The sequence below is a fragment of the Bombyx mandarina genome, chromosome 03, assembly GCF_030267445.1.
Source record: "Bombyx mandarina strain Sakado chromosome 03, ASM3026744v2".
In the NCBI taxonomy this organism is placed as follows: Eukaryota; Metazoa; Arthropoda; class Insecta; order Lepidoptera; family Bombycidae; genus Bombyx; species Bombyx mandarina.
The window spans coordinates 6688372-6703847 of NC_143210.1; the positions used below are offsets into that span (position 1 = coordinate 6688372).

The 15476-nt window shown below is 35.0% G+C and overlaps 1 protein-coding gene across 17 annotated transcripts in view; it reads left to right on the plus strand.

The window, feature by feature from the left end:
• The window catches only part of RapGAP1 (Rap GTPase activating protein 1), a 349454-nt gene that overhangs the window by 267700 nt on the left and 66278 nt on the right, over positions 1–15476 (plus strand). The window contains exon 1 of one of the 17 annotated variants that reach the window (XM_089739783.1): positions 4947–4964. The exons of the other annotated variants lie outside the window; for them this stretch is intronic. Within the exon in view, the coding sequence (XP_089595909.1) occupies positions 4962–4964 (3 nt within the window). The 5' untranslated portion in view covers positions 4947–4961. Of the gene's footprint in view, positions 1–4946; positions 4965–15476 lie in introns of those variants that run through there. 17 annotated transcript variants of the gene reach the window in all.

Sequence of the window (15476 nt, forward strand, 5' to 3'; positions counted from 1 at the left end):
AATTTGAAAATCTAGATAGCTTATTACAGTAAAATCTATTATAATTATAGTTTAGACTTAGTTTAAGGTTATTTTACGGATTCATAAATGTCTAGGTAAATAAAATATCATTGAATGTCATTAAATATAACACGAGAGCTCACCAAATAAAAAATGTTCCTAAATCCAGAAAGAAATACATACATATGTAGGATGGGTAAGAATGGAACTTATGAACAGAGCGTCATAGAACGGAGCGTTAAGATGTGAATGCCAGAAAACAGTAAGAAAGGGAAAAGAGAACGACAGACAGAATGATAGAGAAAAGGAAGATGGCGAAAACGATTAAATGAGCAATACGTAAAAAAGCGTGTCAATTCATTTTTAATTATTATAATAAAGAAGATTTTAAGAGAACATAAGAGTAAAAGTGGCAACAATGGAATAATTTAATTTTATGTGCCACAATCCCAATTCTACACATATATGTATAAAGAATACATTAACCAAAACCCAAAACACTCCCGGCAATTCTTTTTGCGATGAAGTCTCAAGGAGGAAGGCGTTTCTTATTTAGTTTGTATTATTTCTATACTTGACACACAACGTGGAATTGAGTTGTAAGATCTTATTCTCCAGTCGTCGACAAAATGACTGTCTCCGGATTCCGGACATACCCTTCAGCCGGAAATTATGATTGTTTCGTGACATAAACCCTACCCCGGAGAGTATAGTATATAGAGATAACTTTATGTGGCTAGCGGGTCTCAAATGGTAATATTGTATCCGGCTAATAATTGGAATAGACTGACTACTTCGCTATCATCCGTGTGTAATGTTAACTTCTGCTTACTTTCCTAACTGGACTCTGAATATCAGTGGGAGGGTTTTGTGAGATTATTCATCCTATTACTACCTACCTGCCACCTACATAGTATAGTCAAATAAAAATATCTTGTAGTATATGTATCATTAATTCGTATACTCTGTGTGTGTCAGGATTATCGCTGTCTAGTAAATATCTTTTGAAGCTTAGATCAGCTTAGATCTATTTTGCTTAGTGTATTTGTATTTTTTTGTATGAGCTCAAGGTCCGTCTGGTGTTCAGAGTTTACCAGTGAATATAGCCCAACGTGAATGTTGCCATTCAGCTTGAGAGGGAGGTCCAAGTCTCGGAGGTTCATATATTTAATAAAAATATATTTTCAAGGCGGAGGCACGACAGCTTCACGGTACATCTAAGAATTGTAGTACCTACTTTACGGGATTACTCATACTTCCAACCGCCAGTAAATGCGTAAATTTTTATGTGCAGCTTTGATTTGAATACACAATGTTATCCGTTCATCATGGTAGTAGTTCGTGGTAATATATTATGTTAGATTTCTAAATACATACTATTTTGAAATCTTATTTAGAAATCTTCTAAATACCTACTATTTAGAAATCTTAGAATCATTTTCCGCGATCTTAAACGTCAATATGTCGCATTGCTTGATACGAGTAGGCCCTTCGACTTATCCTGTAGGCCATGATGACATTAAATGGCTTCTGCTTATCTCCGCGGCAGCAAAATCACACGATTTGGTCTCAAAAGCAGCATATCTAGACTAAATAAAGATTCCATAATGGAATATTGGGCTTCGTGCGTACAATACGAGTATACAAAAAGTGTGCTTATCAATTCCGACGAACCTTTCAATATGCAATAAAATTCAAGTAGACACTTTTGAAAATTGTTATTGCATATATTATTATAATAATCTTAAATAAATGACTTCAAAATAATATTATTATCACAACATTTTACTAAACTAATTCTAGATGGAGCAGGAGAATTGGATATAATACCATTTTTTGTATAAATGTTGTGATAAAGTATACTAAAAGATACGTATTTTGTTTTTTACCGCAATCCTTAATGAAAGGAAATATGAATAGTACTATTACTGTAATAAAACTCTACATCGACCATACTTTAGAGTTCATAATTTATGCGTTTCGCTCTTAAAATATTTCCTCCGCATCTGTGCAATATCAGTAGTGCTTGTAACACCTAAACAAACATATTATGCCGAGTACATACTTATTTTTACAGGCACGCATGTGAACCTGCTTTAAATATGCAACGTAGAAAATGTCGAATGAATTTGAACTTCTTCCGTCAGCTAACCAAAACGAAACGAGACGATGAAACAAAAATTAATAAAATATTAAAGCTAACAATAAAATATTTCTAACAATTCCCAGTTGCCCTAAGGTCGAATTTTATCTGAATATTAATTGGTGCCTACTGTTTTTGTGTTATATGCGAAACATTAACGAGCATGCGTTCGTGGCCTGATAATTAATTACAGGTAAGACGCCCGGCATGCTCATTTTTATAGGATTATTATATCGATCTAAGGGTAAAGCGTACGAAATTACGTACTCAACAAATGATCACGATTGACTTCCACGGTGACGGAATAACATCGTGTGATTAAAATCAAACCCGCAAAATTAATTTGCGTAATTACTGGTGGTAGGACCTCTTGTGAGTCCGCACGGGTAGGTACCACCGCCCTGCCTATCTGCCGTGAAGCAGTAATGCGTTTCGGTTTGAAGGGTGGGGCAGCCGTTGTAACTATACTGAGATCTTAGAACTTATATCTCAAGGTGGGTGGCACATTTACGTTGTAGATGTCTATGGGCTCCAGTAACCACTTAACACCAGGTGGGCTGTGAGCTCGTCCACCCATCTAAGCAATAATAAAAAGAATTTTGATTTCTATATGTTGGAATAAATGCTAATCATCAAATGGGTCATGAAAATGGTGTAACGGAAAAAAACTATAAAACTAAACAGATAAAATAAATAATGTGAATTAGGTCACGGACAAACCTAAACAACGCATCATATTTCTTTTGTAAAATAATTTAAAATTTTAGCTAATCTATTACAGTTAAATATGTTGTAGTTTAGATTAGTTATGATCATCAAATTTCACATGAGAATTCGACAATAAAAAAAGTAAAAAAATCTGGAATTTAGAATTCAAGAAGGATATAATTTATTGCCAGTATCTGACTCATACACGGTTTCCGGAGTAACCAGTTATATTGATTCATATTGACTTATATTACTGAAGAACATGTTTATAGCATTCTGGAAATAGGGTGGAGGGCAGTTCGTTTTAGAACTAGATGACATGTATCAAAATGGATATCTTGAAATGCATTGTGAATAAACGCTATAATTCAATTTTTTTATGTGATGGTAAAAAGAAGATAATGGTATAATCTCGAATAATTCCTCTGAGCACAAGCCCTATGCACTACCGCCGCCCTATGGTTTTTTTTTTCTCCCTACCTAAGCTGAGAGCCTTGAGAGGCTATTTCAGCGTAACCCTAACGTTTGTAGGTGAGCTCACGGGGCTCAAACCTGATGACGTTGCTAACACGAACCCTAGCAAGAGCCGTGCTTCGCAGAATCTACCACCGGATCGGAAACGCGACCCACTGAGAAGATCCGGCGAGAAACTCAGTGGGCTAACCGCCCTATGGAAGATACGATTCAAAACACAGAGACGACCGAAGTCCCTTCGTAGTCCCAGAGCTTCCAAGAATTAAGCATAGATGTCTATGTTACCTTTTGTAATTTATTAATGATTTTTTATTAATGGAAATACATAAAAATTTAGGTATTGATTAAAATTTTCTAATCTGTTGAGATGAAGGAATTTAAAATGAATATAAAATAAAAGTACAAATAAATCGGATTAACTTAACCTAAATAAATTAAAAGAAAATATTATTGTAATTTATGTTACAATATAAATTAGATTTTTAAATTAACACGTTTAATAGAGTTATGCGACGCAGTAAAGCATAAAATCGATTACTCAATTATATTAAGATAACTTTAAATGCAGTTTAGATTCGATAAAGTGTAACTCTTATCTCCAGTGTGCTCAGTGTGAGTTTCTTAACGTTCTCGATAGCGTAAAAGTTAACTCATATTTGTATGGAATGGGATCGTTTGCCTACGTTTGCCGTTACGAGCGATATTCCAACTGCATACAAAATTGGGTTAACTTTTACGTTAAAAAACTCGCACTAAGCACACTGGATTCGATAATGCCTGCTAAGTTGATCGCCAGGTCTTCTCGGCGAGTCGTGATTCCCATCCACTAGTCGACGCGTTCGCAAAGTAACCGCCTTTTAGTTGTTGTCTATAACTCGGACAGCTGTTAGTCCCACCTCTCTTAGCTCATAATGTGCTAGCCTACTAAAAAAGGCTATGTAGTTTTTAAAAGGTTTTATTGAATACATAAATCGCCACAACCTCAGACATCGAGCACGACTGACGTTAAAATTCGTTAAATATTATAACAGGTGTTATTTTAATGTACGAATAGCATATTCGTGTGTTAAGTAATAAATTTCCAGATAATTATTATTCCTCAATAACGTTACAGCACACATCAAAATAATCTACAACACGGTCGAAGTAATTCACCGTTTCCTTGTGCGCTGTCAGTTCTTTGTTTAATTTTAAATGAACGAACGTGTTTGATTTTTGTTTGAAAACGTTACGATATTCTTGAGTATGATATATAAATTGAATATGCAATTTCGAAAAGGGCACATGTCGCATATTTTGTCAAATGCGTTTTTTCATATACATGTAGTTTTGAGGCTTACCTACACCCATTTTATAATGATTCCAGTAATTTTCAATTGCTAATTAACACTAAAATATATCTCAAAAGTAAATATTTAAAATTTTACACTATTTTAGAAAATAATCAGTTTTTTTTTATTTCCTGAAAATTTTACCTTTTCAGAGATGTGCCCTTTTCGAAATTGCATATTCAATTAGTTGGCAAAGTTAAATGTTTTGCATTTAGTGATGTAATATAACAAGTGACTTGATGATTCGAAATTGGAATCGAAAGTTCGAGACGTCGAAGTTAGCGGTGAAAAATTAATGCACGAAAATGGTAATTACTATTGTGTACGTACGTTTCACGCTTATGAGCAGCTAAAGAATGGCATTCAGAGATAGTAAACTTATTCTAGCCGAACCGTATAGTTACGGGCTTTTTAAATTTTGAATTAATATTATGCTCATAATCTAAAAAAAAATATTGGATTTCTTGGGAATACTATATATTATTATGAAGTCATTATGTAGAAAAACTTAAACTACAAGACTCGAGATGTTCTTAAACACGTCTTACTCAATACAAAACATTTTATTATGAGTGTCAAGTCCAAGTGTGTGTAAATACTGTCAATGTTCTTAATTAACCTTGACAACCATTATTGCAATATATCCGTCGTAGGAGTTTTTAGCTTGGGTGACCACTTCACATAGAAAATTTGCGATCATAGCAAAGCAAAAAAAAAGGGATTATCGGTATCGGTACCTTTATGATGTTATATACTTAATGGAGACAATGTAATATTTGAAAGAATAATCTTAGTGTGTTTTAATTATCATCTAAATAAAATGTGCATTTCGTTTGCCCGGAGTACCTACATGTCTAAAACAAACCGATTCAAAAATATCTACACGCCGGTTCGGGTTACCGTCGTTATATCATTCAAGTCTGGCAATCAAATATCTTTTTTTAAACCGAACGTTCACGATCAAAAGAAACGCTTCCGCGACCGTAAGACGTCAAGGATGTATTTCTGGAAACTGCATTCGACGAGGCAATCGATAAAACGCGACCAGACTCCGAATCGCTTCAATACTGACCAAATATATTACTGTTAAAAGAAAACAAAACAAACTTCCTTACTAAAAATATTTTTTATCTATACACATAAATAAAATTAGAGTGTCTGTTTGTAATATCGAAATAACCGCTTTTTACTACATGCATATTATGAATATATATACGGTACATACACCAAAATAGCAATTTTTACAATTTTTGACCATCTGTCTATCTGTCTGTTTTTTCCGGCTAATCTCTGGAACGGCTGGATCGATTTTGATGGGACTTTCACTGATAGGTAGCTGATGATATAAGGAGTAACTTTACACAAGTAGGCTTTACACTTTTTAGACTAGCTTCGTCCCGCGGCGTCATATAAAGTCGGTCTAACATGCTGCTTTTCCGTTATTCACATTTGAAACAATTTCGTGGGGGATCCATTACACTTCTTGAATGCAAATTTTTAAGACATACCTACTTATCTGGAATGGTGAAGGAACACTACTTATCTGCTTAGTGCTGTTTGTTGCATCATTATCATTTATCATTTTCATACTGTTGGTTTATTATGTGTGTGTAAGTATATTAGTATATATTATATGTAAACGGTATATATCTGTATATTATATGTATATATTTTCTATAATAATGTATTGTCTGTGGTACACCGCAACATACCTACTAATATATTTTTATATTTTACAGAATTTCTGTAAATTAAACGGTTGTCTGGAAGAGATCGCTTTTAGCGATAAGACCGCCTATTGTACAAATGTATGTGCTTTTTGATTGTTTTTTTTAAATGTCAATTGTGTTGGTGTGCAATAAAGTGTATTCTCTCTCTCTCTCTCTCTCTCTCTCTCTCTCTCTCTCTTTCTCTCTCTCTCAGTAAAAACTACGTACTGTTACTACGTAAGTATATTTAAATCATTATCTCTGCATCATGTAATGTTTCATGTTATTGGAGTTGATAACGTTATTAGTTGCATAATCATTGTATTTAGACATTTGCATGATTACAAAATGAAAAAATGTATGAATTATGTATATATATTTATTTATGTACGAGCATTTGTATCTATAGATATTATGTATGTTATATATATATACACATGTTTAAGTAATATCATTATCACACTACACCTACCAAAGGTTCATCTCTGCACTCCCCTAAGGTAGACTGTCAGAGAATGCCTATGGCATCAAGTCCGCCTTTATACTGTCTAGTATATAAAGTTATCAATAAATAAATAAATGCGGTCGCAATCGCTCGACAAAACGTAACAACAGTTAATTGTAGATAATTTGCCAATTTATCATCAATCACCAATTAAACATTTCCCACGACGCTCGGCCATTGGGTCTAGATGTTTTTCACGTTTTTCTAATGCCATTGTCCCGAACGTTTGTTAATGTATAATACAACTAATTAATTAACATGCGATCTGTGATCGATGATGCGTTCAAGATCTTAAGCTTTAAGTATTCATGAAATGAATAATGTAGATTTTTTTCTTGTTGAATAATAAAATATTTAACTTCGAACCTCTAAAGATTATTGTGTTAATTTTGTGTATTTGTTTAAAAATCCTACAAAAGAACACTTAATAAATAAATGGCAAAGAGACGAGTCTTTTGGCATTTCGTTAGCCTTTACACAAACAGTACATGGCTTATTCTAAATTCCTAGGTATTCATCAAATGAATAATGTAGATTTTTTTCTTGTTGAATAATAAAATATTTAACTTCGAATCTCTAAAGATTATTGTGTTAATTTTGTGTATTTGTTTAAAAATCCTACAAAAGAACACTTAATAAATAAATGGCAAAGAGACGAGTCTTTTGGCATTTCGTTAGCCTTTACACAAACAGTACATGGCTTATTCTAAATTCCTAGGTATTCATCAAATGAATAATGTAGATTTTTTTCTTGTTGAATAATAAAATATTTAACTTCGAACCTCTAAAGACTGTTGTGTTAATTTTGTGCATTAGTATAAAATACTACAAAAGAACACTTAATAAATAAATGGCAAAGAGACGAGTCTTTTGGCATTTCGTTAGCCTTTACACAAACAGTACATGGCTTATTCTAAATTCCTAGGTATTCATCAAATGAATAATGTAGATTTTTTTCTTATTGAATAGTTTTTTTTTATTGCTTAGACGGTTGGACGAGCTCACAGCCCACCTGGTGTTAAGTGGTTACTGGAGCCCATAGACATCTACAACGTAAATGCGCCACCCACCTTTAGATATAAGTTCTTAGGTCTCAAGCATACTAAAATATTTAACTTCGAATCTCTAAAGATTCTTGTGTTAATTTTGCGTATTTGCTTAAAAATCCTACAAAAGAACACTTATCTATACTAATATTATAAAGAGGAAAGATTTGTTTGTTTGTTTGTTTCGAATAGGCTCCGAAACTACTGGACCGATTTGAAAAATTCTTTTTCCATTAGAAGCCGACATTGTCCCTGATGAACATAGACTACTTTTTTATTTTTTTTTTATTTTTTTTTTTTGGTTTCATGTGTGTTTTAATGTTTCCGAAGCGAAGCGAGGGCGGGTCGCTAGTAATAAATAAATAGCAGACAGACGGGTCTTTTGGCATTTCCTTAGCCTTTACACAAACAGTACCTGGCTTATTCTAAATATGACTCTGGTAAATCGGTAGGCTATATTTTACGCCCATTCAAATAACGCATGGCTATACGTAAATTCTATTTAATCAATGAACGATTTAAATGAATATTTGTTTCCGCTCCAGCGAGATTGTATACACTGTAAACTGGTGAATTTGAATGGATTAGCTTTGGCAAATTGACAATTCATTTGAGTTAATCCATCCGTATATTTTATTTGTCCAATTACAATGATGATCAGTTGCGTTTACTCTGATCATGACGCATTGCGTAAGTTAAAATAAAAATTTAGGCAGGTAGGCAGCGGCTTGGCTCTGCCCCTGGCATTGCTGAAGTCCATGGGCGACGGTAACCCCTCATCATCAGGTGGGCCGTGTGCTCGTCTGCCTACAAGGTCAATAATTTTTTTTTAACAAAATTGGCTTACCATTATTAGAGAATATGAATAGTATCGACGTTGATATTAGACGGATATTCAAGAATCACTTCTAACTGGAACATTAAAGAACATTAAAAACTGCTTATTGTAACCTTCGATCAACAATAGTATTATTGATCGAAGATTGTAACCAACCTGAAAGCGGTACGTACACGCTCCACATAATTAATCGACTTTGTTCTGAAGCACTTAATCAATGTGTAATATGTAAATGAACAAAGAAAACAAATTAATTTAAATTATATTACGAGCGAAAACAAAAAAAAAACACATTTTTAAAAAATTTTTATTGCTTTGATGATTGGGCGAACTCACAGCCCGCCTGGTGTTCAGTGGTTACTGGAGCCCATAGACATCTACAACGTAAATGCGCCACCCACCTTGAGTTCTAAGGTCTCAGTATAGTTACGACGGCTGCCCCATCCTTGAAACCGAAACGCCTTACTGCTTCACGGCAGAAACAGGCATGGCGGTGGTACCTACCCGTAGGGACTCACAAGAGGTCCTGCCACCAGTACTTACGCATATCATAATGTTTGCGGGTTTGATTTTTATTAAACGATGTTATTCCTTCACCGTGGAAGTCAATCGTGAATATTTGTTAAGTACGTATTCCATTAGAAAAATTTGTACCCTCCTGCGGGATTCGAACACCGTTACATTGCTAGATACGAATGCACCGGACGTATTATCCTTTAGGCCACGACGACTTCAAAATTCACATACCGAATGACAGTAGCGTCATTAAAATTATCACATAAGAGATATGTATATTAAGCACGCACTAGTATACATATTTTTTAAAATAGGAAATCTGACTTCATTACAATATTTTTTGTTTGTTTATTAAATTACGTGCACGATTGTACACAAGAAAAACATAGGAAACATCCCTTTTGTTATTATGCATACGGTGCGTTAACTGTATGTAATGCTAGTTACGTTGTTTTCGTTCCATTCGAAGGGTTACCGCATAATTTTTAACGGAAATTTTGAATAATATTACTATAATTGCTTTGAACGGCTATTTTGAAGTTGTTAAGTAATTTATTTCTGTGAGTGCAAAGACTGAAATATTTTTTAATTTCTAATTCTACAGATCGTTCTTATTTTAAAATGTACTGTTTAATTAGAACGTGTCGGAGCGCTATAAATTGTAACAAAAACATTGTCATTTAATTAATTTAACCACGTGACCGGAACATCACGGGTTCTTAACGTTTGGCCACTAAAAGAATGCATTCGGTTCGAGCAGACAATGTAACTTTGAAACGGCGGTAAATAAAAATATTTATAAGGAATAATAATATGTCAAAATATAAATTTAGCTAAACGCATCTCGGCCGCCAAGGTATAATAGTTGTAGTATTGGCATTTTATCCTAAACTCTCCACTGATTCCAATGTTAGAGTACACTTATATTGTGCCGCAGTTTGTAACACTAATGGCCGTTATTCACGTTTCTGCCGCGAACAAAACAGTACGAAATTAATTGACTTACAGAGATATTTAAATTTTCGTGCGGGTAGTATTAATACCATAGAATACACTCCAATGTTCATATAACATTATGTGGGCGGTGAGCCTTTTTACGCACATACCCACGTAACTAAATAAATAAATGAAAACAAACAAAAAAACACTCCCACTCTTATTAAACAGCGCTCAATAAACTGAAACTAAAAAAAAAAAAATACACGATTTATTTCCCGGAACATTTTCCAAGTTTAAACGCACACTTCGTCGGGCTTACTCCGACCTTAATGAAAGCTCTCGTGTGCTCATGCACCGGGATTTTTACCTTTACCTGTTCTACCGAACGTTTTACGCCCCTTAATGCAGACACGGTACCACCTTAATTGCTGCATGCGCTAACAAAATTTACGATATTTGTATTCTTTATGTGAACGATATCCGTAGTAGTAGAGCTTCGTACGTACTTTTCTGTTTGACGACTTAAAATGGAAATTACTTTTAAAAAAAATCGGTTGTCTGTAAAGTCGGTTTACTGACGATAGTTGAACGTGACAACGTCATAAGAAAATACTGATGGAATGGTTTCATTTTTCAATTATCGCAATTATCTATGCTATAAACAATTGATAACATATTCACTTTTCACTGAACTTCTTACTTGACGAAAACATGTAAATGTATAGCAGCTGTCCACGCGGATGCATCGCTCACTCAAGTAGGAGAGAGACAGATGTCGAACGCTGCCGAACGCGGAGGCCGATTGTGCCTCTTTGTTGCTCGTTGCGCGCTCTCACTTGCACTTCAAGCCTTAAATGGAACGCCTCAATGTGTCATGTTTTTTGGTGCGTGCAGCCGGCTTCATCGAATTATAAGACGTTGTCACGTCAAAACATAAAATTTTAACTCTAAAATAACAATTATTTCTAAATGTTATTGCTTAACAAGTAACAAATGAGGCATAGATATATTAAGACTATTATTATACGCTTTTTCTTCCTTACCTTGTCGTAATCCCTTATTCCAAATGCGCGCGGATTCGCATTTTACTGTACTAAACAAATATTCTTCTTTTGATCTTTTTATGATTTTTTAGCAATCAAACTCTTTTTTTACATGAACAAACCATGATAATTCTCGGAAATTACATAAAATATAATTTCTAGGCAAACAAGCATCGTTTATACACAAAGATAAGAGGCTCAAGCAAATCCGTGGTATTTGACTCGGCAACTAGCAGACTCCTAAACGACAGCTCGGATAAGTCGGCTCAATGTAAGAACCGTAAAGAATTTTCCCACATTTCTATTTCAAGGTAAGAAGTTCCTGCGAAGAATTTCATGTTCTCAAGAACACCGCTTGACCTCAATGTATTTGATGACTCTTTGATGTAGAAATCGCAAAGGTTTTCAATATTGCTTATTGTTTTCAACGTTTTGAGTGTGATGGACGTTTTATGAAAGACTTGTCAGTAATGAGTTATCGAGGTTTTATAAGACGTTACAAGAAGACTGAAAAAGTGTGATTCAAACGGTGTTGTTCATTATTATTACGATAATTATGAATAAGGCTATAAATATGTATTTTCCATTAGTAATTATCCTCATAGAAATATTCTTTTGGGGGTACGATCTTAATATATTTTAATAAACCTCTCGTGTATGATATAAAAGGAAGTAGGCCAATTGTATGTGTGTGTGTGTGTGCTATGTCTTCTTAGTAACTGAACCATTTTGAATGAGTTTTTTTGCAATATATCATTTTAAGTTAGCCGAAGTCACCGACTTACATAAAGCAATTGTGGCCAAAAAAATAAGACGCGCGATGCATTCGTATGGAACGATGCGACAGTGCCGATGTTAGAATCCCGCGGGCAGGTATTAATTTTTTCTGATAAAATACGTACTTAACAAATGTTCATGAATTATTTCCACAGTTTTTTATTTTTATTAGTTGGGTTGACGAGCTCACAGCCCACCTGGTGTTAAGTGGTTACTGGATCTCATAGACATCCACAACGTAAATGCGTCATCCATCTTGAGATATAAGTTCTAAGGTCTCAAGTATAGTTACAACGGCTACCTCACCCTTTAAACCGAATCGCATTACTGCTTCACGGCAGAAATAGGCGGGGTGGTGGTACCCACCCGCGCGGACTCAGAAGAGTTCCTATCACCAATGAAGGAATAACATTGTGTAATAAAAATCAAATCTGAAACAATTAGAGTTTGCTTAGTTACTGGTGGTAGGGCGTCTTGTGTGCTCATACAGGTAGACACTACCACTAACCTGCCTATTCGTGTCGTGAGACAGTAACGATGGGACAGAAGGTGGATGCCGGGTATTTGCGTTGTGGGTTACGATAACCACTTAACACCAGGTGGGCTGTCAGCTCTTCCATTCGTCACAGCATTTTTTTTGTGGAAAACCAGTGTATTAATTTAAAAGCATTGGAATAATAACGAGCTCATTGATGTTTTAAAATAAACGTCAATGGTGTATTAAAACGTATTTGTAACACGCCCACTCCAAACGTTTATTTATGTCCAAGTCCAAGTTTTCTAGATTCCGATAATTTATAAAATTACCTAACATACATAATCGCACATAAGCTGTATACATTTTAAATTAATTAAGTTAGCAGTAAATCACAGAATGTCTCGTGCAAGTTACATAGACCAGTTCATGGAGTAATAAAGTTTATCACAGTCCATAAACAGTACAGTCAAGCCACCCACGTTGAGATATAAAATCGAAGGCTAGCTCTGACTTCCAGAATCATGCAGCTTGTTGACGTAATACGGAATTTATGTGTATCTATGATACGGACTCTAAGCCCACGCACGCATTGGCGGCAGGTCGCAGCGGCTGGGTCGCGGCGGCCAGCGAAATATATGCAGTTGCCCTGCCTATTTCTGCCGTGAAGCAGTAATGCGTTTCGGTTTGAAGGGTGGGGCAGCCGTTGTAACTATACTGAGAGCTTAGAACTTATATATCAAGGTGGGTGGCGCATTTACGTTGCAGATGTTTATGGGCTCCAGTAACCACTTGACACCAGGTCGGCCGTGAGCTCGTCCACCCATCTAAGCAATAAATAAATAAAAAGATGTGTGGTGTCGTGGGACACCGGGTAGGAACGAAGTTCCTTATTATAAAAATATTAATTTTAAGTTCTATTCGAGGTATAAAGAAAATAAAACTGGAGGTTTCGCAACAACACGGTCATTCGGTAACGTGCAAACTTATTGTGGTACACTTCATTCACGGTTGTTTCCATAAGAGTTAGTGTATTGCGCAAACGAACGCTCTGAGATCGTAGTCAATGAATGATAAAAAAATAAAGTTATTTTTGGTGCGTTATTACAAAGCTAAGTCGTACACTGTGTGCATTACTAATAAAAATCTTACGTTACGGACGTTTTTTCCCCGTTAGGGTACCCCTCCGCATCGTCCCATAAGGAACTTTGTTCCAAAAATGCATTGTATGGAAATATTCATCAGTGCGCGTACATGGTCGCAAAGAGCCAGCAGCCGTTGCGACCAATGAAATAACCTGCGATCCTAATGCGGCCATTTCGAAGCATTCTTTACTCGTTACTGACAATTTTGGCCGCAGTTCTGGCCGCATGCTTGGTCGCGACGCTTGCGGCCGGGTCGCCATACTAGCCGCTGCGAAATGGTCGCCAGTGCGCGCCTGGCCTAAAACTCGAACACCCTACCACTGTTCTATTTTTCTCAGCAACTACCCAATGCTTTATAGACGACAGTTATAGTCTAGAACGATAGTGCTAGTAACATACATTTTTCTTACTTTAGATTCAACTATAATCCGAATTACATGTTCATTATGATTAATGTCGCGTACTGAACCACTAAACAAACCATGATTGCATTTATCACCGCTGTCGATTGTACCAAATATTGAACGAAATATCAATGAAATAATTAAATTTATTTTACCCTGTTGATACACTTTATCAATGTTTGATTGTTAGAAGCGAACTATCTAAATTCATTGCCTTCTAAAATCGAGATTATTTGATTTTCGATACTAACTAAATTATATATCTCAAATATATAATCATAGTATAAAAACAATTAATTGGATAGTTTTTATAGTCTCTCTTGGAAGCGGTATTTACCGAACACCGCCTACGCCTAAACCCTTAGGCAGTCTGCCAATCTGAATAATATAATAACGAGATCACATTTTTTTTATATAATAGAATACAAATATGTCTAATACAAAGTAATTAGGTTTGTTTAAAACAGTACAATAACATTTATTTAATTTAGTACACATACATGATGCGCAAATGTTTTCCTGTATCCTATTAAAATGTTGCAGTTGGTACACACAACGTATTAACGGTCTAGATTTATATCAAACGATTGTATTGTAAGCAGCTTTGGCACTGTATCAGGCGAAAGTGTGTTTATTGTTTTTATAATATGAAAAGATAGCGCCGAGCTGTCTGCCATTTTGTTTAAATATTTTCGTCTTTTCTGCAAACAGGGACAAGTAACAAAGATATTTTTAGTAACGCGTTTCGGTTTGAAGGGTGGGGCAGCCGTTGTAACTATACTAAGACCTTACAACTTATATCTCAAGGTGTTTGGCGCATTTACGTTGTAGATGTCTATGGGATCCAGTAACCACTTAACACCAGGTGGGCTGTGAGCTCGTCCACACATCTAAGCAATAAAAAAAAACTTTTTTTTTCATCGATAGTAACATTAATAATGAACTTGGATAGTACGCATCAATTATAAATTAGCATTAACTGTAATTTATAATAGGAGTTGACATATTTTGTCAATAGAATGATGATATTTGCGGAGACGATTTTAGAACGTAAAACAGGCCAATAAACTCGGTAACCATGAGTTGTGGAACTTAGCGAACCCGTCAAATAATAATGAATTGAACACATATAAAATATAGATGAAAGATTAAAAACTTAATCCGATTAACGCGACTTTCGCAAGTAAAAAATGAACTCATTCCTGAACAAATACGTAATCTTTTCATCCCATTAACGTTAAAATGTCTCGAGATGTTATCTAAGTAATTGGTAGGCCATTTTCATCGTATTTTAGAACATTAGCCTCCGGTTCGCCTGAAGCGACGATTTCAATGATCGATTTTATACAAAGGAAAGTTTTATCGCAACAAGGATATTTGCAACAGTTTCATTAATAAATTTTTGTTTCTAATTTACGAGTCT